The sequence below is a fragment of the Hippichthys cyanospilos genome, chromosome 14 (assembly GCF_059441005.1).
Source record: "Hippichthys cyanospilos isolate Australia breed blue-spotted pipefish chromosome 14, RoL_Hcya_1.0, whole genome shotgun sequence".
NCBI classification, from domain to species: domain Eukaryota; kingdom Metazoa; phylum Chordata; class Actinopteri; order Syngnathiformes; family Syngnathidae; genus Hippichthys; species Hippichthys cyanospilos.
In genome coordinates, this window is record NC_142382.1 from 18,321,812 (window position 1) to 18,346,055 (window position 24,244).

The following is a 24,244-nucleotide window of genomic DNA, read 5'->3' on the forward strand; positions in this document are numbered from 1 at the left end:
GCTTGTTTTAAGTGTACATGATGTTCCTTTAGGACAAAAAATATGTGTTTACATTAATATTTATTCTTCTGAGTGGAAATACGGACGTGACGAATTTATATTGTTGGCCTATCACAAAGTGGGCGGCTACTTACAAGAGCGCCCCATTGGATTAAAGTTTGCTCGCCCCCATGTTTCTCATATAAATAAAAAACACCCACAAAATAGGTTAGCATGTGTTTAAAATCCACGTTGACTCTGTAGTCGTCCAGTGCTTACGTTGACAAAAAAAGACCAAGGAAGAACCGTAGCAATGTCGGTCGACGGTGTGTTTCGGACACGCTCTCTCGGCGTGGCGGCCGAGGGTCTTCCTGATCAGTACGCCGATGGCAAAGCAGCAAAAGTCTGGCAATTATACATCGGAAACACGCAGAGCAGGACGCAGGAGTACAAAAGCTGGGTGGTGTCACTGCTGAGAAAACACGGTGTCCAGAGGGTGCTGGATGTAGCCTGCGGAACTGGGTAAAGTCACATCGCGGAGGCACCGATGCATGCTAACCGACACTCCAATTCATTTGATGACAATTAAACCTTTACCTTTGACTAACAGCAAAACTATAATACATTTCCAGTATCTTTTAGGTTCTTTTATATGCCTGTGGTTTATTTTCTAAATCGGCGGTAATTGTTTAAATTTTTTTACATGTTTTAGAAAAAGTATAATCTGATTTGTAAATACCTACTGTTCAAACGTTGACTAAAGATGTCCACATGATGAGGTACAGTACCATGAATCGACATGCATTCTCCCTGATCAATACCTAAAATGCGATGGTTGGAAAACCTACACCGATCAGGTATGTGCAAGTTCAGATCAATTGAACACTGCGGATTTTTTTTTTCTTTTTGTATGCATTTCTCCACACTGAACGGTTTAACTGAGGACAAAATGACGATGGACAATAAAGAAAGTGCTGAGTTGGCATCACTCATTTGTTGAGTTCCTGTCACTTTGTGGCAGTAGGAGGGTTTAAGCAACGTGGCATATCAAAATTTCTGTGTGGGAAAGCAACAAACTGGCCCAGTCAACTGCCTGTTGCAGGTCTTTTTGATTGGTTCACAGTTGTGTCTTCATCTCTTGAGATAGTATATCAACTTTGAGTCAAGGTCATAGTGTCAGCCATACAAGTTCACGCCTCCTGCTCCTCATCAGGCTAATTTTCCACTAGATTTTTTTTGTGACCGTAGCAGCCCAATTTGCACAAAACCCAGGATTTTGCCCCCCAAGTAGTGTTTGTTTAATTCTTCCCATAGCCTATCACAATATTCGACTGTGAAGAGGCCGCTGGGTCCTGACACATTTTGTCAGGGCTTTATTTTGAGTGGGGGTGAAACAGATACCCAGAAGCTTTGGAGCATGTTTGTTGCCCCAGCAGAGTCAAATGAAGCTCCACTCCTGCCGGACTCTGGTCCAGAGGTGGTGTCAGTGAATGGGGGGCACATACTGTTGCTCAAAGAATGTTTGATAATATTAGTTTAATGTTTTAATTTAAATCCATTATTTACATACACATTGGCTTCCAGAGAAATACATGTTTTCCACCTTACTATGTACTTAATTTAGCAATACATAGACAATCTTAACAGCATAATTGTGGTCATAGACACATTCACGCAGTCATTTTTAGATATTTCCAACTGGCTGCTTGTTTCTCTCTACAAGATAGGATGTCCACATCTAAATCTGTTGCATAACCAAAGTTCAACATGGTTAAACTTGCGATCTCCCAGTGCTTTTTCTAATATTTGCATTGAGTTCAGTATGATCCCCAATAAAAAGCACAGGTGCTTCTGTAGCATGTGGGGCGATGTAAACATGTTTAGGGTGGAATGCTGTTACAACTGAATTCACTATTTTTAGCCCGCTGTCCCTAATAGGAGCTCATAATGATTTCTGTCACACATAACTCAATGACATCCACAGAGATGGCTAGATGGGGACACAAATACAATTTATTTGAAGATTGTAAATGGTAAAAAGTGTGCCTGTTATTCACTTCTTCTCCAAATAGTTGAAATGAATTCCAGCTCAGCATAGTGAGGACTTGCACTGTCCTGTAGAAATCAAATGAATGCCTCTCCGCCCCCAGATCAATATTTTTTTCCACTGAGCCAGTGTTGACATGAATTAGCTTATATAATGTGTTTGTCTGATAGAAGATTTTCAAAGTACATTCCCCTTCCCATACTAAGTTGCTGTTAATCATTGCAATGCACTATGTTTTCAGGTCAGTGGCCATTGCACATTACCCAATCTGTCTTGTTTTGTTCAACATGGAGAGTAAAGGGAGCGCTTCAGGTCATGTGGATACAAAATATGGTCATGTGGTCTCAAACTATTCTACATATTACAATGAGCAACCTCAATCCTCTTTTGAAAATACAGGGCTTGACAGAGATTTTTATAAATGTATACAGTGATTCCTCGTTTATTGCGGGGGTTATGTTCCAAAAATAACATGCGCAAAGTGAAATCTGTGTAGTCAGCTTTATTTATTTATTTATTTATTTTTCAATACAATACTGGACTATAGAATAAAGCCAAAAATCAAAACCTGTTTAAAACAACAATTTTATTATAGTAATACAAGGTTGGAAACATTGGCACTCGTGTATTTCAGAGAACCAGATGTGTATTAACATTTAATGTCAAATCAAGCACTTTTGACATATTGGTTATGTTTGCATGTCAAAAGCTCTTGTTTTCTCACCCTAATATATTATTTACCACTGTAAAATGGCGTTGAGTTTCTCACCTGATTCCTAATATATACTGTACTGTACAGCGCTAGCTGTGAATTGAGAAACATTTTGAAAAATCCAATTTGAAATGACTGAAAATTTCATTTTGACCGCTATTTGATTAAACTTTGCTTAAATGTAAATAAATGTGTGCTTGGTTCTAAGTAGGCTTAATTTTTTTTCATTGGTTCGCACTCAGCAAGTAAGTTAGCTCTGTTGCCTTGTGTGTCATATGTTTTAATTTTTTTTTCTTTTTCTATTTAGTTTATCATTATTCGTAAGTATCAAGCCTCAAAGCCTCGTTGATATACCGCTTGTTTTAAAAAAGGGCAAATAGACATGTTTGACCAAACATGATGAATAATCGTGATTTTAATATTGACCAAATTAATCGCGATTATTATTTTGGCCATAATTGTGCAGCCCTACTTGAGGCTTGATTTATTAGATAGTGCTTGTTTTAGAGTCATCAGTAATGAGTGAATAGGATAAAATACAATAGAAAACCTATATTGTCATGGTATTGGCAGATACAATAGAATTTCCGTGGAACTCCAGATTTGTCTTTCAAGAATGACAAATAATGAAAATAGATGGAAAAATAAAATAAATCTAACTAATTTTGCAGTGCCAATGACATTCTGGCACACTGTTAACTTAATGAGATGTTGTTTCATGCTTGTTCATGTTTGTTTGCAGAAATTAGCAAAAACTGCCAAACCTGAATTCATGAAACTTTGTGCAGCAGAGGATCTTTTATGAGTTAAGTTTAGAGCTCACCAAACCTGCTAACAAAAACAGACTAATTTTCCTCTTGCCATTTCCCCAGTTGCCTTGTTTGGGAAAAACAAAGTTTTTGTTTTCAAGGAAAAAAATAGGTAGTGACTTCAAAGTTGCAATTAAATCTATTCTTATACAAGTCAGCGGACAGGTATAAACCCGTCAAAGCACTTAAAGGCTGTTCTCGTAATTTTGCTGTCTTGCCAATGAACACAGAAGCCGGATGAATGAAAAAATACAGCTGACTCAACCACCTCACAAATAATCTCCTTATTATCAAGACATAAAACACAGTTGATCACTGGATTGTTTTAGTGCACCCATTGTTTACACCATGTGTTTTGTATTTTGAAGGGTGGACTCCATTATGTTGGTGGAGGAGGGCTTCAATGTGGTGAGTGTGGATGCCAGCGACAAAATGCTGAAGTATGCACTGAAGGCGAGATGGGAGAGGAGAAAAGAAGCAGCGTTTGATCAATGGGGTGAGATCATTTTTGCTTTCATTGAGCATTCATGTTTGTTGGGTCTTCCTATTTGCATAGCACCAGAATGCTGACATAATGTATGTATGTCAATTGGTGGAGAAAAACTACTACCACTCCTGCCTAGCAAGTAGTGCTTACTCACAGCTGACAAACAAGCAGGGTGACAAACAAAAGAAGCATTCATTGACCCTGCGTTGTCATTTGTTGGACAAACTGCACGAGGGTGGGTCCAAATCAGCGTTTTTTTCTTTCATTTATTTTCAGCTGGGTTACTTTCATACTAATAAGTTGATATACTTTATTAGCGCTTGACAAAGCTACGAGTCACTGACGGAATGGCCACCTCAAGTAGCGCTTCACCACTTGTGGTGAATGTTTTTTAAAGTGAAACCCTGTATAAATATCTGGGCCGCAAATGTAGTGACCTTGAATGAAGGATAAAAATCTGCTTTGTCCGTGCATTTTTTCAAGAAAGCACACGTTCTATGCATCAATCTTTCTTTAAGTTGAAGTTGAATGTCCTTGTTCAATTCTAGTAAATACTCAGGAGATCCATCCACTTACTAGTTTTTTTTTTTTTTCTTTTCAAAATAAAAAACTTACTATAATGGGTTGCGTAATAGAGGCTGCTCATAGTGAGAAGAGAGCAAATTAATCCAGCCAGGTAGATACACACAGTAGCTACTGACTCCCCATATTCGTCCTTGGTAGACCCTGGTACTGTAGAACCTTCAAGACCCAGAACGTTGTGTATGAAAGAGGGGAGTCCTCAAACTCAAAACAAATAAATCGGAAAGTACCCTATTTCTCTAAGTACAAGTCGACCTTGGTTGATGAAAGTGTATTTTTTGCAATGTTCTGTGCAAACGTTCTAAAACGGATGCATCTTTTATGGACTTTGGGGTATATATATAAAAATTTTAAGCCTTGTAAATGACATAATATGACTTATTCCGCATTGGAATTAATGTTATTCATACAAAAACTGTGAAAAAAATTTGGTCTGTTTTGAGTTGTGCGGTTATAAGTCGACCTTCCTTAGAGGTTTTGCCATCCAGCTGTTAGAGTACAGCAAGTTCTGAAAATTGTGCTCAAGAATTAAATGCTCTAATTGTACATGTTCATTTATTCGAACGTTCAAGGTCAAATTCATTCAAATTCACTTTATTAAGCTTATAGTGTATTTGGGGATCATTCAAAAGCTCCAACTTTTCCATTGGAGTTACTTGAAAAACTGGATTGGTTATTGAGGGCCATGCCAACATGCTAAGCTCATTTACGTCTCTTAAAAACTGTGTTAACAGTATTACTGGATAAACTGAAAAGTGTTCCATACGTTAATTTTCGGCTATTTGTTGCTACTTGTCGGCCTTAGTTAAAAAAACAGGTGGTCAGTGGACAACAAAATTTTATACTAATATTGGCTGAATACTTATTTTCAATTGCAGTAGGTCGGTAGGTAATAAGCGTGCTAAGTATGTGTGCATGAAGTATGTGTGAATTTATAACACATCATAAATAAAAAATATAGAAAGGATTTATTTACCTTTTGGGTGGCGCTTGTTATGCCCATATTCCCGAAATAAGGGTAGCCTAGGCTAGGGTAGCTTCTTATTTCTTGATTATCTCCAAATCATCTTCTTCTCTCTTTAACATCACGAGCAATCTTGGTACCCATGGCTTACCCATTGAAGTTTGAATTAAGCAGTAAAATGCACTATAACTACAGTTTAGTAACCACTCACGATAGAACAAAGCTTTACCATTCCGCCATTTTCAAACGAGTGAGGCCGACCAAAAGCAGACCGGCATCTCGGTGAGGACATTCCCCCAATAGCAGACCAGCGTTGTAGTGGCGTTGCACGGAAGCATTTATGGCAACAGAATATAAGTGCACTTACCAAAAAATGCCTGCTGATGTGGACAAAACAACACAATTACAGCCAACCCTCTAGGGTCATGACAGTTGTTTTTGTCGCAAAGCGAGGAAAATACCTTAAAGAGGGGACGAAAAAACTCGGTATTTCATATCGCAACATTAAAAAAAACGTAAGCCAGGGACACTGTAATACATATATTTTGTTTTGTTTGTCATTGTAACCTGTGCTTTTTGGGGGTATGGGGACTTGGCAGTTATTGAAGAAGCCAACTGGCTGACGCTTCCTGAAGATGTCCAGAAACCAGGAGGAAATGGCTTTGACGCGGTTATTTGCCTTGGCAATTCCTTTGCCCACTTACCAGATTTTAAAGGTACAGTATGTGGCCCAAATATTGTTGGTGGCTATTGTTTCCAGTTACATTTTTTAGTAGTGTATAAAAATTTTAATCTTCTTGATTTGTCCAGTCATTGTAATTTAACATTTGAATCTTGTCACATTAGGTAGCACTAATCAATAGACTTCCATCATTTAAATGATAATGAATTATTGTGTTTTATCTGTGTTGCTCTTAGGGGACCAGAGTGACCAAAAGTTGGCTCTGCAGAACATTGCAAGCATGGTCAAACCAGGTGGAATCCTCATCATTGACCACCGCAATTATGACTACATCTTAGAGACTGGGCGAGCGCCACAAGGCAAAAATGTTTACTACAAGGTGTGAAGGGGAACAAAAATTGTGTGTACATATGTATGTATGTGTGTGTGTGTGTGTGTGTGTGTGTGTGTGTGTATATATATATATATATATATATATATATATATATAACACCATATTTTCCGCACTATAAGGCGCACCCAAAAGCCTTTTAAAAAAAAAAAAAAAGCTGACTGTGCGCCTTATAATCCGGTGCGCCTTATGTATGGATCATGTTATGTGCTGACTGCATAAACTATAGTTTATGCCTAAAAAATCCAGTTCAAACCGACCTGGGCCGAGGGTATTAAAGCCGACACGGCCCAGTGCGATTAATTAACTTGAATTAACAGCTTTTTTTTTTTTTTTTTTTTTTTGAGGACTTAAGAGTGTGTCCCCCCACACTCATGTTTGTCGTTTAAATTTCTGACTTTCATTTTTTCGTAACTTCTTTGTGCTCCATATTGTAATAGCGGGTCAAAAATATATAATGCACGCCGAGGAAAAAATTAAAAAGACAGCGGCGCAAGCCTTCACCCGCGCTTGGCTCCAAACTCATACTGTTTCATGTTTGTCGTTTTAATTTCCTTGACTTTCATTCATTCCTAACTTATTTGTGCTCCATAGAAATAGCTTGTCGAAAATATTTAATACACGCAGAGGAAAAAATTAAAAAGGCAGCGGCGCCATGCCTTCACCAGCGCTTGGCTCCAAACTCATACCGTTGTCGTTTAAATTTCCCTGATTTTCGTTTCTTCATAACTTCTTTGTGTTCCATAGAAATAGCGGGTCGAAAATATTTAATGCAGGCAGAGGAAAAAATTAAAAAGACAGTGGCGCCATGCCTTCTCCAGCATTTGGCTCCAAATTCGCTGTTTCCATATATATATATATATATATATATATATATATATATATATATGTATATATATGTGGAAACAGAATAGAAAGGAACCTCTAAGGCACAATGTACACCAATTGTGATTAAAGAGCACCTTGATGAAACAATTCCTGATGGTGACTCACAGCTTCTCACCAAGTAATTGCGAACCACACACTTATCAACCCACCGCACTGGAAAAACTTTGATTATTTTATTGTTTAGTGGCTCCATCTACATTAGGCTTATACTTTACCCTGTTGTTTTTTTTTTTTGTTAGACCACAATGTAATCATTGAAAAAATCCGATAGCTGACAGACATTCGAAAATAAAGAAGAATATGTCAATTTTGAGAGGTTCTCAGCATTGACTTTGTTGCATTTGAGTAATCAACAGAAAATAGTAAAAACAGTAATAATATTGCAACATACATCTACTGTACATAAGGATGCTATTGGTACTATGCTATCGGCAGCTGGCTGGGTTTCACTTATGCTAGATGCATTTGCATATGTAGCCTTTTTGTCTTGTGGGAATCTGGATTGGGCAAGTGAAATGCAGCTTTAGGTATTTGCTGATGCAAAACCTGTGTGGTTTTGGTAAAGTCAATCTTAATCCACTTCATTCGTCTCTGCAATGCCAGAGTGCGCCCCAATGTAGCAATTGCATGTCTATAACTGAAAGTGCAATTTTTGTTTTTGATTCATTAGTTCTGAGTAGACAACCATTGATTGAGGAAGCGTTTGCAGTCATACATGTTAAGCTGTTTATTTTTTATGTTTTTTATTGCAGAGCGACCTAACTCAGGATATTTCCACTTCTGTGCTGTGGGTGAATAACAAGCCTCATATGATCACTCTGGATTACACCATCCAAGTTCCTCAGGTCAGCCCTCAGAGCCTGCCTGAGGTCAGGTAGGTGTTGTTGTGGCTTTCAAAACACTTACAGCAGCATCTTCATCCACTGATGAATCACACCATTAGGTACACCTCCAAAACAGATTTTTTTTTTTTACCTAATGGAACGGATCTTCAGTTGGTGTTAGTACTTTCATATTAAATTTTGAAGGTACAAATTATACGCAATCATTGTTTCATTAACCAATGATTTTGTAACAGTTTTTTTTTAATTTTTCCGATGCCCCAATTGTTAGCAATTTGAACACACCAGCAAGCATACATATATATGCCCTCCCCCTGGCTAAAGCAATTGCTTTGTCTTAGATCTATGTGTAGTCGGGCCGTCAAAGTAAAGCGTTAATTCCGGAGATTTATTTTAAATGTTTTAAAGAGTACAATTCGAGTTTTTTTCCCTCATTTTCATCCCGCATATTAGGGGGGGTCAGCTTTTAACCACGTCACTAAAAAGAGACTATTTTTTTCCACATATCTATGTTTGAATAACATAAGCACAGGTCTAAGGGCAGAAGGAAACAAGTCAAGCAGTCTTTTCCTTTTCATAATGCGTCAAATTCCGCCGGAAAAAGTGTCCACGCAGCCTCGTTACTGACAACAAAAAGGCAATTAGGTGACGCTTGCCGAAAGTGCATGTTTTTGCATCGTAATAAGTTATGAGGGTTGAAAATGGGGAAGAAAAAACTTGACTTGTACTCTGAAAAATTGGGTAACTCTGGAAAATGCCCGGCTGTGACCATCTTCCACATCATAAAAGTGACTGAGAAAACACCAAAATGTGCAAAGTTGTCATCTGGGCAACTGGAGAACCTAAATGATCAAACCAAATAATTCCACCAATATTTTCTTATAATATAAAAGTGCTATTCAGGATTTTCTTTTTAACACTAAATTTGACAGTTTTTGTATTTGCCCATCCTGTTCATTGTAATCTAAATTCAACAGGCACCCAAATGAAGTGGAGAGAGTAATCTTTGATTGTGTGCTCAATGTGTTTTCAGTAAATTTCGTCTGTCCTACTACCCTCACCGCCTGGACAACTTTAAAGTGTTGCTGCAAGAAGCTTTCAACGGCAAAGTGGAGCACAGCGTTTACGGAGATTTCATGACATACAACCCGGGTCAAACTCACGCACCGTGCTACTTCATCCACGTTTGCAAGAAAAATGTTTAGGCACGCAGGCACAAATGCCATGGATCTTTGTTAAACTGCATTGATTATTTCATGTTTGTGTGCAATGAATCTGACATTTTGAATATGATCAATTTTATCTGATTGTTAGAGCTTTCAGCTCATTTCAATGTTTGGTAATGTTTTAAGGGTTCATGTTTTAGGGGTTTTACAGGTAATTTTTGTGTACCACATTGGTCTTAAAAAAAATGTGCATTCATTTAACTCACTCAGTGCCAGCTTGTTACAAATTGATCGTTGATGTCCACAGTGGCTTTTTGTCATGGGTAGAAAAAAAACAGCTAAAGCAACAAATCTCTTACATACTTTTTCAGTCTACTTAAACAGCGTCATCTTACTTTGTGGTGCAAGGTTATCTTGTATCCTCTGCTTTCCTATTTTATTTACATTCGTAATGTAATCTTGCCCAGGAATTAATGTCAGACCAACAAGAAGCCACGAATGTGTTTTGAGAATGAATCTGATGTCATTATAACCTACCTGCAGGGTATGGAAAGTGTGAGGACTCTGTGGGATCAGAGCTACAGACATTTCAGTTTCAGTCCCCAAAGGTGTTTGAGCTTAAAGCTACTTGAAGGCCAAATGATCAAACATAGTGACTGTTTAACAGCTCCAACTTTGGTGTGCTTGCTACAAAAAAAGAGAACGTTTAAGAGTTAACCTTTGTTAATATTTCTTGGTACAAGTAGCCTTAAACTCTTTGTGACTTGATTTGTGTGCGATGCATGCGAAGCAAAATATCCTCCTCAATTCCATATTACTGTTGTAGTAATATGAGCTGTGGCACCACAGGAAGTTTGAACATACCATTGTCTTAAAACATGCTGTCAACCAAAGATTTTACGTTTTGTTAATGACTCGCCTTAATCTTTGATTTACACTTTGCACAGTAATTGAAATGTGTTGATTACAAATTTTATCATGATGAGCCTAACCATGCAAAATAAAAAGATGCATGGAGTAAAGCAGCAACTTTAACTGTCATAAAGGCCAGGGGCTATTGTCAGGTTCATTTGTCAGACATTTGTAAGAAATTGTACACAAAAAAGGAGACAAGGCAATCTTCCCAACTCATGCATGAGGGGAGCGAAGAGGAACCGGCCAAGGACAATTCTACTGCGCTCTGCCAATCTCTCCGACTCCCCTTACTTTTATTTCTTACAGAGATCCCTAACTACATGAAGGTCCCGGCCCTCAAGGGGCAGGAAAAAACGCAAGTCTATGGCCGGGACCTTGTGTACTTGTCCTATGTGTGAGCATGTGGGTGAGAAACTAATGCATGTATGAAAAAATACGTAGCGAAACATTCTGATAATGCATAGCAAAACATCGATAAGAGTCACAGCTGTGGGAATGCTCCGACTGGCAGGCTTGAGCGGCCTTCCTTCTGCTTGAGAGAAAACAATGACGAAGACAGTTCTTTTCCCACAAGCAGTGCACTCATTCTCCCAGCGTACCATCAACATACCTAGCAGTACATCAGCAGTTTATTTATTCATTATTATCATTCAGTATATATTTATTCATTCACACAGCAAAGCATTTCTTCATTGCGAGCATTAATATTTTGTAGCAAATGTATAATCACTATATCTATAATTATTCTAACATTAGATAGATAGATAGATAGATAGATAGATAGATAGATAGATAGATAGATAGATAGATACTTTATTCATCCCCGTAGGGAAATTCACATTTCCAGCAGTATCCTCAAGTCGAGATATAAAATATGAGAAATAAAATACACAAGATATTATGATATATGATATTATTCTAACAGCTATGCATCTCTCAAGGGTCTCAAGCGCCTCTTGTGAAAATGTGTACGCAGAGTGATTTGTTTTCGCAAAGGTGTGCAATTCGTTCGTACTGAGATGTTTTGACGAAACTGGTGACAGTGGTAGATTTTGACACATCATTGTCAGCTGTCACCCAAATTTCTGTCTTTACACTGTCTTTACTTACATGCAAGGTAGTATAAAAGACAGTCACATTAGTCAATAGTCAAGCCCCCAGAGATACTGATAGTACTGAACTCATGAATCTAATGTAGTGAGGCACACTTTCATGATCTACTTTCACCGTGTATCGATTGCTGATCATCGCTGGGACCTCATTGTTTTCTCTACACCTCACAGTCATGATTTCCATCCATGCATTTTTCGGAGCCGCTTAACCTCGCAAGGGTCGCAGGCTTGCTGGTGCCTTTCTCAGCTGACTTGTGGCAGTACGTGGCGGACACCCTGAACTGCTTGCAGGACACACTGAGACTAACAAGCATTCACGCACCCAACCACACCTAAGGACAATTTACGATGTCCAATACACCTGCCATGCATTTGGAGTGTAGAAGGAAGTCGGAGTGCCCAGAGAAAACCCACGTGGGCTCGGGAACAACACGCAAACCCCACACAGGAAGGCCAGATCGAGCTGGATTTGAACTCGCGTCTCTGAACTGTGATGCGAGCGTGCTAACCAGTGTTCTACCTAGCCGCCTCAGTCAGTCATGATTTCAAGTAAAAAGCACAAATGTACATGGTCTTGCTCAACACATTCATTGATAATGTCTAAAGTAAAAAGCAATTTTTAGATTTAGGTATTAAGAGACTTTTGTGTTAATTGGCTCTTTAAATATGCCTTTTCTTGGTGACGTTATACAAGCAACTGATGCTCTCATCAAAAGCAGCATCAGTGACAATCACCTCGATTGGCTTTTAGCCAGGAAATGCAAATCTACATTTGAGCATCTGAGCTGCAGGTTATGAAATTGCAAAGCCATTGCCTTGGTGTTAGTTGGTAAATTAAGCCCAGCAAAACCTTGCTTTTTACCTGTGGATGTGGTTGAGGATTTTACTTCACATGTGAATTCTGAAATAAGGACTGTGTGAATGACATAGATGTTCATGTCCAGTGGTGCATGTGGTTTTGTTCATGCGCAAAACCCTGCCTTGGACACAAAAGTACATGAAACATAATGGTTGCTGTAAACTCTGGCCAAGTTGATAAAGCCGTGACTTGGTAGACTCTCGTTCTACCTCAAAAAATAACAACAAAAAAAACACTTTTAAGACAAATCCCTTAACTGGTCTTTACCACCGCTTACTGTTCTTGAGGTCAAATACAAATCAACAAGAATTTTGTGTTTGCTGACGTAGTTTGACCGCCGCACAACGGAATGTTGCAAATTTCGTAGGAAAAACAATGCAATAAATCCTTTTAATATGCATATCAAAAATTATAATTATAACGGTTTTCTATGTTTCAAAATTTGGAAAATAATGCCTTTTGCATTCATAGTCTCTCACATCCAGCTGCAATCACATAGAATTTTCATAATGGTTGCATTTTTAGTTTTATGTGTTTTAATCATCCGCTGGAAATTTCAGTTCCTTAGTGTTTTTCCCCATTGATTCTTTTATGTCACAAAGAAATCAAAGGAATTTCCAAAATGTGTGACATAATTGTAAAAAGGGTAAATAAACAACGATGACGAGAGGGAGTCAATGCGGTTTTAAATTAGCCGGTTACATGTAGACAATACCTAAATTACAGCTATGCTTATGCTACTTTCATGCAACGTTTTTGATATCGATGTGGTAGGACGCTAGGCACATGACTTGACACGGAAAAGAGAGGGCATACTCGTACATTTATGGTATAAAGTTTAATCACTTAAAATTAAAGTAAATATGTGTACTGTAGCAGTGGTTCGACTTCAAAGGAGTGCCAGTGACAAGTGCATTTATTTTAGTTCAAGCTTATCATAAGTCAGATTCTAATAGCGTCCCATGCCTACGCACAAACATTTAAATTAATTAATATTTGACAATTGTGACTGATAATTTTCCCGATATGCTCAGAGATGACCAAACTAGCACACGTTGAATGCTTTGCATATACAATTTAGAAAGCTCACTTGAAAAGGTTTAGTTTCATCTTTTGTTTGTCACAAATGCACTGAAAAATATTAATAATTTTCATTTGGGCAACATTTTTCGATTTTCTGTTTAATCTTATTTTATAATGTAAAAGTTACAGTAAAAAAAATGATAGATAACTTCAAAGAGTATCGGTTGTCCACATGTTATTTTTGGGTGTGTATCTCATAATCAAAACTTAGTTTAAAAACAAAACAAAACAACACTTTCCCTTTTTTATTCTGTCTTGCAAAGCAGGCTGAAGTTGTGTGATGACTCTTTGCACATCAGTAGATTGAAGAAGACATCGTTTCTGCTTGAATTGGATCATTTTGAATCCAAATTTGATTATGAATGAATGAATGAATGAATGAATGAATGAATGAATGATTGAATGAATGAATGAATGAATGAATGAATGAATGAATGAATGAATGAATCGGAGAGCCCAAAAATCGAATCGTAGGATAAAGATTCTTGCTCCTAATTTTGTCCTTTTTACTGCGCAAATTTTGGGAGTCCATTCATTTCTGTCGGAGTCCATTATTTTCAAGTATTGCGAGTCCCTGGGAGTTAAAATGGGCAGTGTTATATGTATGTTCGCTGGTGTTCTGTTAGTTTGGGAACCGTGATCATCTTTCAAGCTTTTCTTCAGAAGGTGTATCTTTTACATTAGGTTTAATTTTATGGTTAAATGGGCACATGGTTGAATCTTAAGTATATAACACACAACGTTCTTTTGTATTGGGGTGTATGTTAATGAATGATGATGTCAAGAATGAAGTGGAACAAACAGCCCTGTCCAAATCCTTGCAAATTTGACTCTGCATTTATTGCATTTTTTAAAATTGCGAATGTATATTGACAGTGATTTATTTTTTACAACACGAATGATCTAAAATCCTGTAAATCCCACTGGAGTGGAAAAGAATCCATGCAGAATACAGACTAGACACGAGATGGCGGTATTGCATAACGTACTGTACACCGGCAAGCCTAAAGCAATTTCTTTTTTTTTTTGAAACCCCGATAAAAAGGAAATGATAAAATGTTGGGGTACAGCACAGCTTTATTATTTTGATTTTGCTGCCAAGCCTAAGCTTGGTGGCGGAACGGGGCGTGTTTGGGTCGTTTTTGTGCATATACTTTAGCCTATTTAGCTTTAAATAGTGTAGTCTGCACTTTCAGCAATTATTTTTTTAAAGCGTGCAGCTACTAATTTCCAACCTGGCAGGGTTTTCAACCCCAAGAAATCAAACAGCTCCAATCACAGGTAGACATTCCCATCTCTGCACGCCGGGCCACTGAATGCACAGTTTTCTAGCTTTTGTTCTCTGGACTTGCTCATCATTTTTGACCTCGGAGATATCCTGTCAGATTTGAGTACTAGATAACCACACGGTGAGCTAATACACAAAACAGATGTGGCAAATGTTTGCCAGATGTGGCAACTTTGTTTCGCTGAGTGTCAAAGTAGCAAACCACCCAAGTTCGCTTTCATAGAATATCACTGGCCATTTTTTTAAAGTACTTTGAAAATACAGTGGACCCCTGGGGTATGCCTTAAGTTTTTTTTTTTTTCAGTTTATGACATTTTTCTTCATCCAATCTTTACAGTATGTTTCCCGCTTTACAACAAAAATAACTGCCATGATCCTAGGGGTTGGCTGTATTTGTGTTGTTTTGTGTCCATCTTAGGTAATTGCTCCTATTTTCTGGTCACTCAGATGCTGGTCTGCTTTTGGTCTTTGTCACGACTCCCTAAGATACTGGTCTGCTATTGGTCGGCGTCACTGTCGAAATGGTGGCATGCAATGGACTGGATCGAGTCTGAGTGCTTATGTGATGCCCACTAAAGCGTCATCACATTAGTGTGATTGTTTTATTTGGTTTCAGTATTTTGAAAGTATATGTATTTTTTTTTGTTCTTCTTTTGAGACTCAGTCTCAGTAAATTTCTCTTGTGTTCTCTCTAAGAGCAGTATATGTTTTGTGCACCAGGGGACAGTAATGTTTACCTGTCTCTAATCCTGATGGTGTGTGAGAGGCTCTATACGCATGCGCAGCCGGTCTCCTTTAATTCCTGGAGATTCGGCGAAAACAACAGTGTGCATTTCACTGTCTCCATTTCTCTAACTGTTGTAACCTGTTTACAGGAAAATATACATATATCTGTTGGTCCAGGGGCGTCCTGGTACCTGCAACAGATTCTTGGGGGCTCGTCCGGGATCGGCTTCTTCCACTGACCTGGAGCTGATCCTAAAAATCTACACCTATGACCTAGGGAGACCTTCCAATACCACGTTTTGGATCTGCAAGATACAGAGAAAACTGGTGATACAACGTGCCGAACGTGTCACTCAGAACTGCTGATGCTACGGGTGGTGCCGGAGCCCGAGGAGAACCGTGATTCACTGAGAGCAGAGGCTGTGTCAGAGACTTGGACTGAGCAACGAGTGGACGGAAAAGGACTTGTGATGGCAGACCAGGAGAGAAGGGACCTGGTCAGAGAGATCAGGAAAAACCTACTTGCGTTGTAATCCAAAGAATTTTTCCAAATTGCCAAGGATGTCTGTCTGCCCAGTTCCAGGAGAAGACCCGTCCAAGCTCAACTGTGAAGACGTAGCGGGGTGCTTTGACCATGTCCACGAGTTCATGTACAGTAAGCGCTTGCTGGAGTCTGAGGATGCGGGTATGGTTGAATTACTTGAATTGAACGATGCTATTGTTAAGGTTATGCAATCTCACAGTTATGTTAATCGACCTGTTGGTTCAAGTGTAACTGAAGAGCCAGAGTGCACTGAGGTGTCCTCACACCCTAGTGGGTTAGTACAGTCAGCTATGGTTAATGTTACTGCTCATGATTCATTGAACACTGATCCACTAGTTAGCTCAGGTTTGACTGCTACAGTTAGTACAGGAAGTGTCACACCATATGTTGTTCAAAAGATGTTTGAAATGTATGAGGATTTGGGTCAAAAGCTACACCGATACATGAACATTCCCACAAACCAGCCTACCTCACAACACACACCTGTACAACAACACACACCTGCACAACCTACACAGAACCAGGACACACCACACCGTGCCCATCAGCCAGACACAACCCCTTTCCATACACATGAACAAATGGTGTCCCTGAAAGACCTGTCTTACCTCCCCCGCCGCGAATTTAAAGTGCAGGGGGGCCAAGTCGGTGACCATTCTTCTGATATCAGCTACACCATCGTATGCCGGCAGATTGAGGAAGGACTAAAGGAGAACTTCAGCGACGTTGAAATAGTGAGGGGTGTGCTACGAATCATTAAGCCGGGAAGTTTCAAGGATATGCTCATGAATAAGGAGGACATGACCATAGCAGAGCTCAAGGGGTTCCTTCAGTCCCACTTGGGAGAAAATAGTAGCACGGAATTGTTCCAAGAGCTTATCTGTACAAAGCAAAATGAGAATGAGACTCCTCAACAGTTTTTGTATCGTGCAATAGGCCTGAAGCAACGAATCCTGCTCGCATCGAGACAAGCTGAAACTGAGATCAAGCATAGCCAAGAGACAGTCCAAGGTATATTCCTGCACACCGTGTACCAAAGAATAGGCCACAAGCACAATGATATCCGTAGAGAGCTGAAGCCCTTACTCTCTGACAACAACATAACAGATGAGATGATCCTGAAACATGTCATGAAAATTACAAGTGATGAGAGTGAGCGGCACCGCAGATTGGGCTCAACGCCTCGTTCAAAGCACACAACTGCACACAGTGTACACGTTGAAGCGGAAGCGGAACCAGTGAAGGAGCCCAACCCTAAGAAAGAGATTGCTGGTCACAAGAGCAAAACGGACAATGTGCAGCAGCTCACGGAAAGAAAAGACATGCTGACCAAGTTGGTTGATTCGTTGGCCCAGACTGTGCAGAAAGACCGTGCCTGCGGGTGTTCATCCCATAAACCCCAAGCGGCCAGGAAAGAGAGACAATACGGTTGTACGAAGTGCCTGGAGAAGGGGTTACAGGACTGTAAACACTGCTTTTACTGCTGTGAAGAGGGTCACAGCAGGAAACGAGAACCGGTCACCGAGGAGGGACAATCAGTGACCGGAGGGCTCTCGAAGTCCCGACCTGAAGGTGTGCAACCAATTGAGGCTCATAACCATCAAGGCTGTGGTCAAAATACTCCTCAGAGGTTGGCTGCGGACGCAGCTACTGTAAACGGAGGACGCCGCCGAAAAAAAGCAACGACTCTAACCCCACCCCTAGACTCCTCAACTCCTAATGAACAGATTGCCAAAATGATTGGACGGAAAGCCATAACCAAGTGTTTATTTAACGGATTACCAGTCAATGCCCTAGTAGACACTGGAGCTCAGGTGAGCATCATTGACGATGCCTGGAAAGACAAGTACTTACCTGATCTTGACATGCGACCGATGACCCAGCTTATTGAGGATGAAGACAAGCTCAAAGTATATGCTGTGAACGGAGATGTCATACCTTTTAAAGGTTGGGTCACAATAAATGTAAACCTGCATGAAAACCAAGACCCTGACTTGGCAATTTAAGTGCCGTTTCTCGTAAGCCACTTGCCCTTAGCAACACCCCTAATTGGGTTCAATGTGGTAGAGGAATTGATAAAGGGAAAGGCAGACAGACTAGTCCCGATTTTAACCCGTTTGCTTGTGGGGGCCATGTCGATCTCTGATGACACAGCAAAGACTATTGTGCACTTCGTCCAGGGAAAGAAATCTGATGCACCTCTGGGACGTCTGAGAACAGGTCAACAGGACAAAGTCATCCCTGCTGGCAGTGTAAGGTGGATAAAGTGCAGACTCCCACCTAATCTTGACCCATCTGATGCCCTGGTGTTATTTGAGCCTGATGAGAGCAATGTCCTGTTGCAGCAGTTGGATGTTGGCAAGGGGCTGCTGGAGATCCAGAATGAGAAGTGCCCGTATGTAGCTGTGCCTGTGGGAAACCACATGAAGCATGACATTACATTGCCCCGAAAGTCAGCTCTTGGTAGCATCCAGCCAATTAAGAAAATAATTGAGACTGACTCACCGGGGAAGGACATGAGAATCCACGGCGTTGCTACCTCCTCAGTTAATACAAGCTTGCCAGTGCCACAATGGGAACCGCCAGTTGACATAAGTCACCTTGATGAGGAGCAGCAAAAGATTGTGAAAAAGATGTTGTATGAAGAATCAGCAGCATTTGCCAGGGACACCAACGATATAGGATGTATTCCAAGTCTACAAATGTCAATCAACTTGAAAGACAACATCCCGGTGCAGAGATCATACTCTTCAATACCAAAGCCACTGTTCGCTGAAGTGAAGGAATACATTCAAGACCTTCTGATAAAGGGATGGATCGTCAAATCAAAGTCTCCTTATTCAGCTCCGGTCGTGTGTGTCCGCAAAAAGGACGGCTCGCTGCACCTTTGCATCGATTATTGACTTCTGAACAAGAAGACTGTTCCTGACAGGCACCCTTTGCCTCGGATTCAAGATCTGACCGATATTCTCTGGGTGGCCATTCTTGGTTCAGTATTCTTGATCAAGGAAAGGCTTACCATCAAGGTTTCATTGACGAGAGCTCAAGGCACCTCACCGCCTTCATAACTCCCTGGGGGTTATACAAGTGGGTGAGAATACCCTTTGGCCTCTCCATTGCACCGGCAGCGTTCCAAAGGAGCATGGAAGAGATGTTATACTCACTCAGAGATGAGTCCTGTATACCGTACCTTGACGACATCCTTTGCTACGCGAAGACTTTCGAGGGACATGTAGAAGGAGTTCGCAAAAGTTCCTGAAAGCACTCCAAGAGCATGGTGTGAAACTAAGGCCTGAAAAGTGTGAACTGTTTCGAAGACAAGTCAGGTATGCGGGCCGCCTTGTATCTGCAAATGGTGGGAAAATTAATCCAAAAGACCTGGAGGCTGTTCAGGCCCTTAAAAACAACACCCCAAAGACCGTTGGTGAAGTGCGAAGACTCCTAGGCTTCCTGAGTTACTACCGCAGCTACATGCAGGACTTCTCACGCATTGCAAAACCAGTGTATGAGCTCCTTCAAGTAAAATCTATCACGTCAACCGTTCAGCCCCAGCGAGGAAAGATCAAAGGTCCTCAGTTGGCCCCTAGGACCCCTGTGACTTGGACCAATGAACACCAGAGGGTATTGGAACAACTCATTGAGCTACTTACCCACCCACCAGTCTTCGCCTACCCAGACTTTAGCCTGCCATTCATATTGCACACCGACGCCTCTGAACAGGGCCTAGGTGCTGTGCTCTACCAGTGGCAGGAAGGCAAGTTGAGAGTGTTGGGATATGGTTCCAGAACTTTGATTCAGGCAGAGAAGAACTATCGCTTGCATAGTGGGAAATTGGAATTCTTAGCACTAAAATGGGCAGTGTGCGAAAAATTTATAGAGATCTTTTTTACGCACCCCACTTTACCATATACACGGATAACAATCCACTAACGTACGTTATGAGCACGGCAAAGCTCAACTCCGTCGAACATCGTTGGGTCGGGGAGTTGTCCGATTTCCGGTTCAGACCTGGAAAGGTGAACATAGATGCGGATACCCTGTCTCGTCTACCACTCGACATGGACAAGTATGTAGCTGAGTGCAGTGAGGAGCTGTCGCAGGAATGGTGCGTGCAACCTGGGATGGGAGTAGGGCAGCTGAGAAGCAAGATGTAGCGTGGATAGCAGCCCTCACACTCGCAACAGATACTGCCCCAGAACCTCCAGCCATCATCCCAACTATCAGCCGGGATGAGCTATTCAAAGCTCAACAGGAAGACGCTGCGATAGGGGACCTTATAAAACTGAAAGAGACGAATGCAGTGTTGACTAATGACATAAGACATACTGTGAGTAGAGCAGCAGGTAAGCTCCTCCGTGAATGGAACAAACTGCGTCTGGGGAATGGGTTTCTTTACAGAGAGACCTGTGAAAGGAAACAGCTGGTTATCCCAACCAAATATAAACCCATAGTCCTGAAATACCTGCATGACGACATGGGCCATGTAGGTACAGAACGTATACTGTCCCTAGCAAGAGAACGGTTTTACTGGCCATTTATGAAGAAGGATATAGAGGAGTACGTCACGAGAAGATGTCCTTGTATAAAAGAGTAGAAACCAACCAATCACGTCCGTGCACCTATGGGCTCAATAACATCAAACGCACTATTGGACCTTGTATGCATTGACTATCTGCACCTGGAGACCAGCCGAGGTGGGTACGAATACATCTTGGTCGTTGTGGATCACTATACGAGATTCGCTCAAGCCTATCCAACAAAGAACAAGTCCGGTTGGACAGCAGCTGAGCGCATCTTTGATGACTTCATACTCCGTTGGGGATATCCAGGTCGTCTTCACCACGACCAGGGCCGCGAGTTTGAAAACGAGCTCTTTAAGACTCTCCGTCAGAAAGCCGGAGTTGGACACTCAAGGACGACGCCGTACCACCCTCAAGGCAACCCTGCCGAGAGATTTAATAGAACACTCTTGCAGATGTTAAGGACACTGGGTACACAAGAGAAGGAACGTTGGAACGATCACCCCCAGCATACCGTACACGCATACAACTGTACACGTCATGAGTCGACTGGGTACTTCACCCTATTTTCTCATGTACGGGCGCAATCCCCGGATCCCTGTAGACTTGTTTGGTTTGATGGAAGAGAAAGACGCGGTGCCGCACAAAAGCTATGCAGATAAGTGGGCAAAAACGATGTCTGAGGCGTACAAGATCGCCGTCGATCGATATGCAGTTTACCCTGAGGGTGGTGATGAACAGAGAAAAAGAGTGCTCCATCGAAACCTGTTATTACTCGTTAATGACTTACCTGTTGAAGCGCCATCACATTCAGCGGAATCCACTTCTCAGAGACAAAGAAAACAAAAACATGGTCATCTAAGTCATGCTCCCGTGAGAGAATACCGGACTTGCTCAAGTGATTCAGATTCTGAAGGAGAGTACGGAGGGTACTGGTTGAGATTCCCTGTAAGAGAAAGAGAACAGATACGAGAGAATACTTACCAGATCACGTCTACCTTGAACCAAAGGAACCTGGTCCCCGAAGAAGTCAACAGTCCAAGCCAAGCATCTATACGGGAAAAAAGACATGTTTCAGTACCTGTGAGGAGCGAAAGAAATGATGAAATACTCACAAGGGAAAATCAAACGCAAATGGAAAACTCACTATACCTACCTGATCCGGTGTCCCCTGCAGCTGGTTTTGAGGACAAAGAGTACGTCATTGCTGTAGAAGAAGATATCATCGGGCCGTCCCCTGCACTGGGCACACCCGACAGGCTCAGGCGGTCCACAAGAGAGAGGAGACCATGACAGACGCACAGTACAGTACACGCATACACCACACCTTACACTCCATCATACAACCCTTTCCATATTCCACAACCTTTCATGTTTTCACCATAAATGCCTTACCCCCATACATCCTCCACATGTACCACACCATTTTAGTGAGTAACTGAAGTTTTATTTTGAGATTTTGGAAAAAAAAAAGTGTTTGGATTGTCAGGAGCCATTCTTATTTGTCAGGGAGTGTGTGATGCCCACTAAAGCGTCATCACATTAGTGTGATTGTTTTATTTGGTTTCAGTATTTTGAAAGTGTATCTATTTCTTTTGTTCTTCTTTTGAGACCCAGTCTCAGTAAATTTCTCGTGTTCTCTCTAAGAGCAGTATATGTTTTGTGCACCAGGGGGCAGTAATGTTTACCTGTCTCTAATCCTGATGGTGTGTGAGAGGCTCTATACGCAAGCGCAGCCGGTCTCCTTTAATTCCTGGAGATTCGGTGAAAACAACAGTGTGCATTTCGCTGTCTCCATTTCACTAACTGCTGTAACCTGTTTACAGGAAAATATACACATATCTGTTGGTCCAGGGGCGTCCTGGTACCTGCAACACTTAAAATAACTATTTATTGTGCGTTTTACTGCTGAATTCATACTTGAATGGGTGAGCCATGGGTCCCAAGATTGCTAGTAATGTTAAAGAGAGAAGTAAGAAGATGATTTATATGGAAACAAAGCTGGAGATGATCAAGAAATACGAAGAAGATAGCTTAACCCTCACTAGGGTATTTGGCCAAAACAAACTGGTCAGATAAAAGTCAATAAATCCTTTCTATATTTTTTATTCATGACATGTTTTAATAGTATACATGTATATTATATATACATAGCACTTACTATAGTATTTTGATTTGATACCATTTTTAAATATGTACTGTTTATACATCTTGGATGTTTTTACCTGGGGTTTTACATGCATTAGCGAATTAACATAGGTTTGGATTGCCTGCCATACGACGAATTCGCATTACGATCCCAACCACGGAACAGATTAATCTTGTAAACCGGGGGCCCACTGTATGATCGGAAAATGTATTATGTATAAAAATTAATTCCACTGAAGTAGATTTTGTCTTGGTACCTCAAACAATCATTATCAAGTCTCTTTAAAACTTATACTGATGTAAATTTGTATTATCCATCCATCCAAATTTGTATTATCCATCCAGCCATTATCTGGATCGTGTCTCTTCTGTCTTTAGTCTGTTGACAGGGAACATCCTGAACTGGCTGCCAGCCATTTACAGGGCACACAAAGACATACCTTAGGACAATTCAGAGTGTTCAATATACCTATCATGCATGTTTTTGTAATAATTAAGGAAACCAAAGTATAGGGAGAAACCCCACACAGGCACTGACAGAACATGTAAGCTCCACACAGGAAGGCTGGGGCCAGAAGCGAACCCGCGTTTGGTTATCCCTGCTTTTGCTTTAGGACATGGGTGTCAAACTTGTTTTAGCTTGCATGCCGCAGAGGAAAATCTATTTCCTTAGTGGGCAGGGGCAACAAAATCCTGGCATGCTGTATATTTATTTATATCCCTTTTGAAACAGCAAATTTAGATTTATTATTCTTTTCTAATTCTGTCGAAAATAGTACAAGCAAAATTACTATTAACCCTTTCAGGCTCAAATGATTTTTTTTTCCTTCAAACTTCTAAAAAAAAAAAAAAAGCCTCAATCAATATTAATGTGGAATACTTAGGGGACTCTCACATTATTGTTGAAAATTTGCCAAAAATTTTTTGAAAACGCCTGTCTGGAGAGGGTTAATCATAAAACATTAACTTTACTGTTAATTGTAAAACAATTCAAGTTTTTCTTTTATCAAAAATGTTCAGCTCATTTTCATACTTAACCCATTTCAACCCATCGGTCACAAATGTGACAGTAAAGAAAATTCCGTTAATGAAGCGCTATAAATGATTTTTCAATCATTTTTCATAAAGTACTGAAATACTACAACATGTAGATGAAATGTGTGCAATGTCACGTGTTTAAAGAACATTGTCACACAAAAGGTTAGGAAAGTATGTTAAAACAAACATCGAACAAAGATTTTTCGTACACATAATCTTTAAGATGAAATATGCATTTGCCAGTGGTGGACCATCAGTGCCAGCAAGGCCTTCCCTGCTAGGCAAAAATAACCTGATGTTACAATAAATACAATAAACTAGAATAATTATAATAACTATAATAAAAGTCAATTTCATTTTACATTTATTTTTACTAAATATTTATATTTTTTACAGAAAAGTATCCTCCATATTCTGTTCTTTATGTGTCATTTTATATCCATTTGGTAACGCTCCTTGCAG

At 40.4% G+C, this 24,244-nt stretch overlaps 1 protein-coding gene across 1 annotated transcript; it reads left to right on the forward strand.

The window, feature by feature from the left end:
• The first annotated feature begins 203 nt into the window (after positions 1-203).
• Positions 204-10,574, forward strand: gnmt (glycine N-methyltransferase). Its single transcript, XM_088433141.1, has 6 exons — positions 204-501; positions 3,916-4,043; positions 6,180-6,296; positions 6,499-6,641; positions 8,294-8,415; positions 9,417-10,574. The coding sequence occupies exons 1-6, from the start codon at positions 293-295 to the stop codon at positions 9,586-9,588; spliced, it is 891 nt and encodes a 296-aa protein (XP_088289267.1). The 5' UTR covers positions 204-292; the 3' UTR covers positions 9,589-10,574.
• The last annotated feature ends 13,670 nt before the right edge of the window (positions 10,575-24,244 follow it).

Excerpts from the sequence above, each read along its gene's own strand:
- gnmt (XM_088433141.1), top strand. The coding sequence starts at position 293 with ATGTCGGTCGACGGTGTGTTTCGGACACGCTCTCTCGGCGTGGCGGCC. Across the intron at positions 502-3,915 it reads GATGTAGCCTGCGGAACTGG|GGTGGACTCCATTATGTTGG; the intron begins GTAAAGTCACAT and ends TGTATTTTGAAG. Across the intron at positions 8,416-9,416 it reads CAGAGCCTGCCTGAGGTCAG|TAAATTTCGTCTGTCCTACT; the intron begins GTAGGTGTTGTT and ends ATGTGTTTTCAG.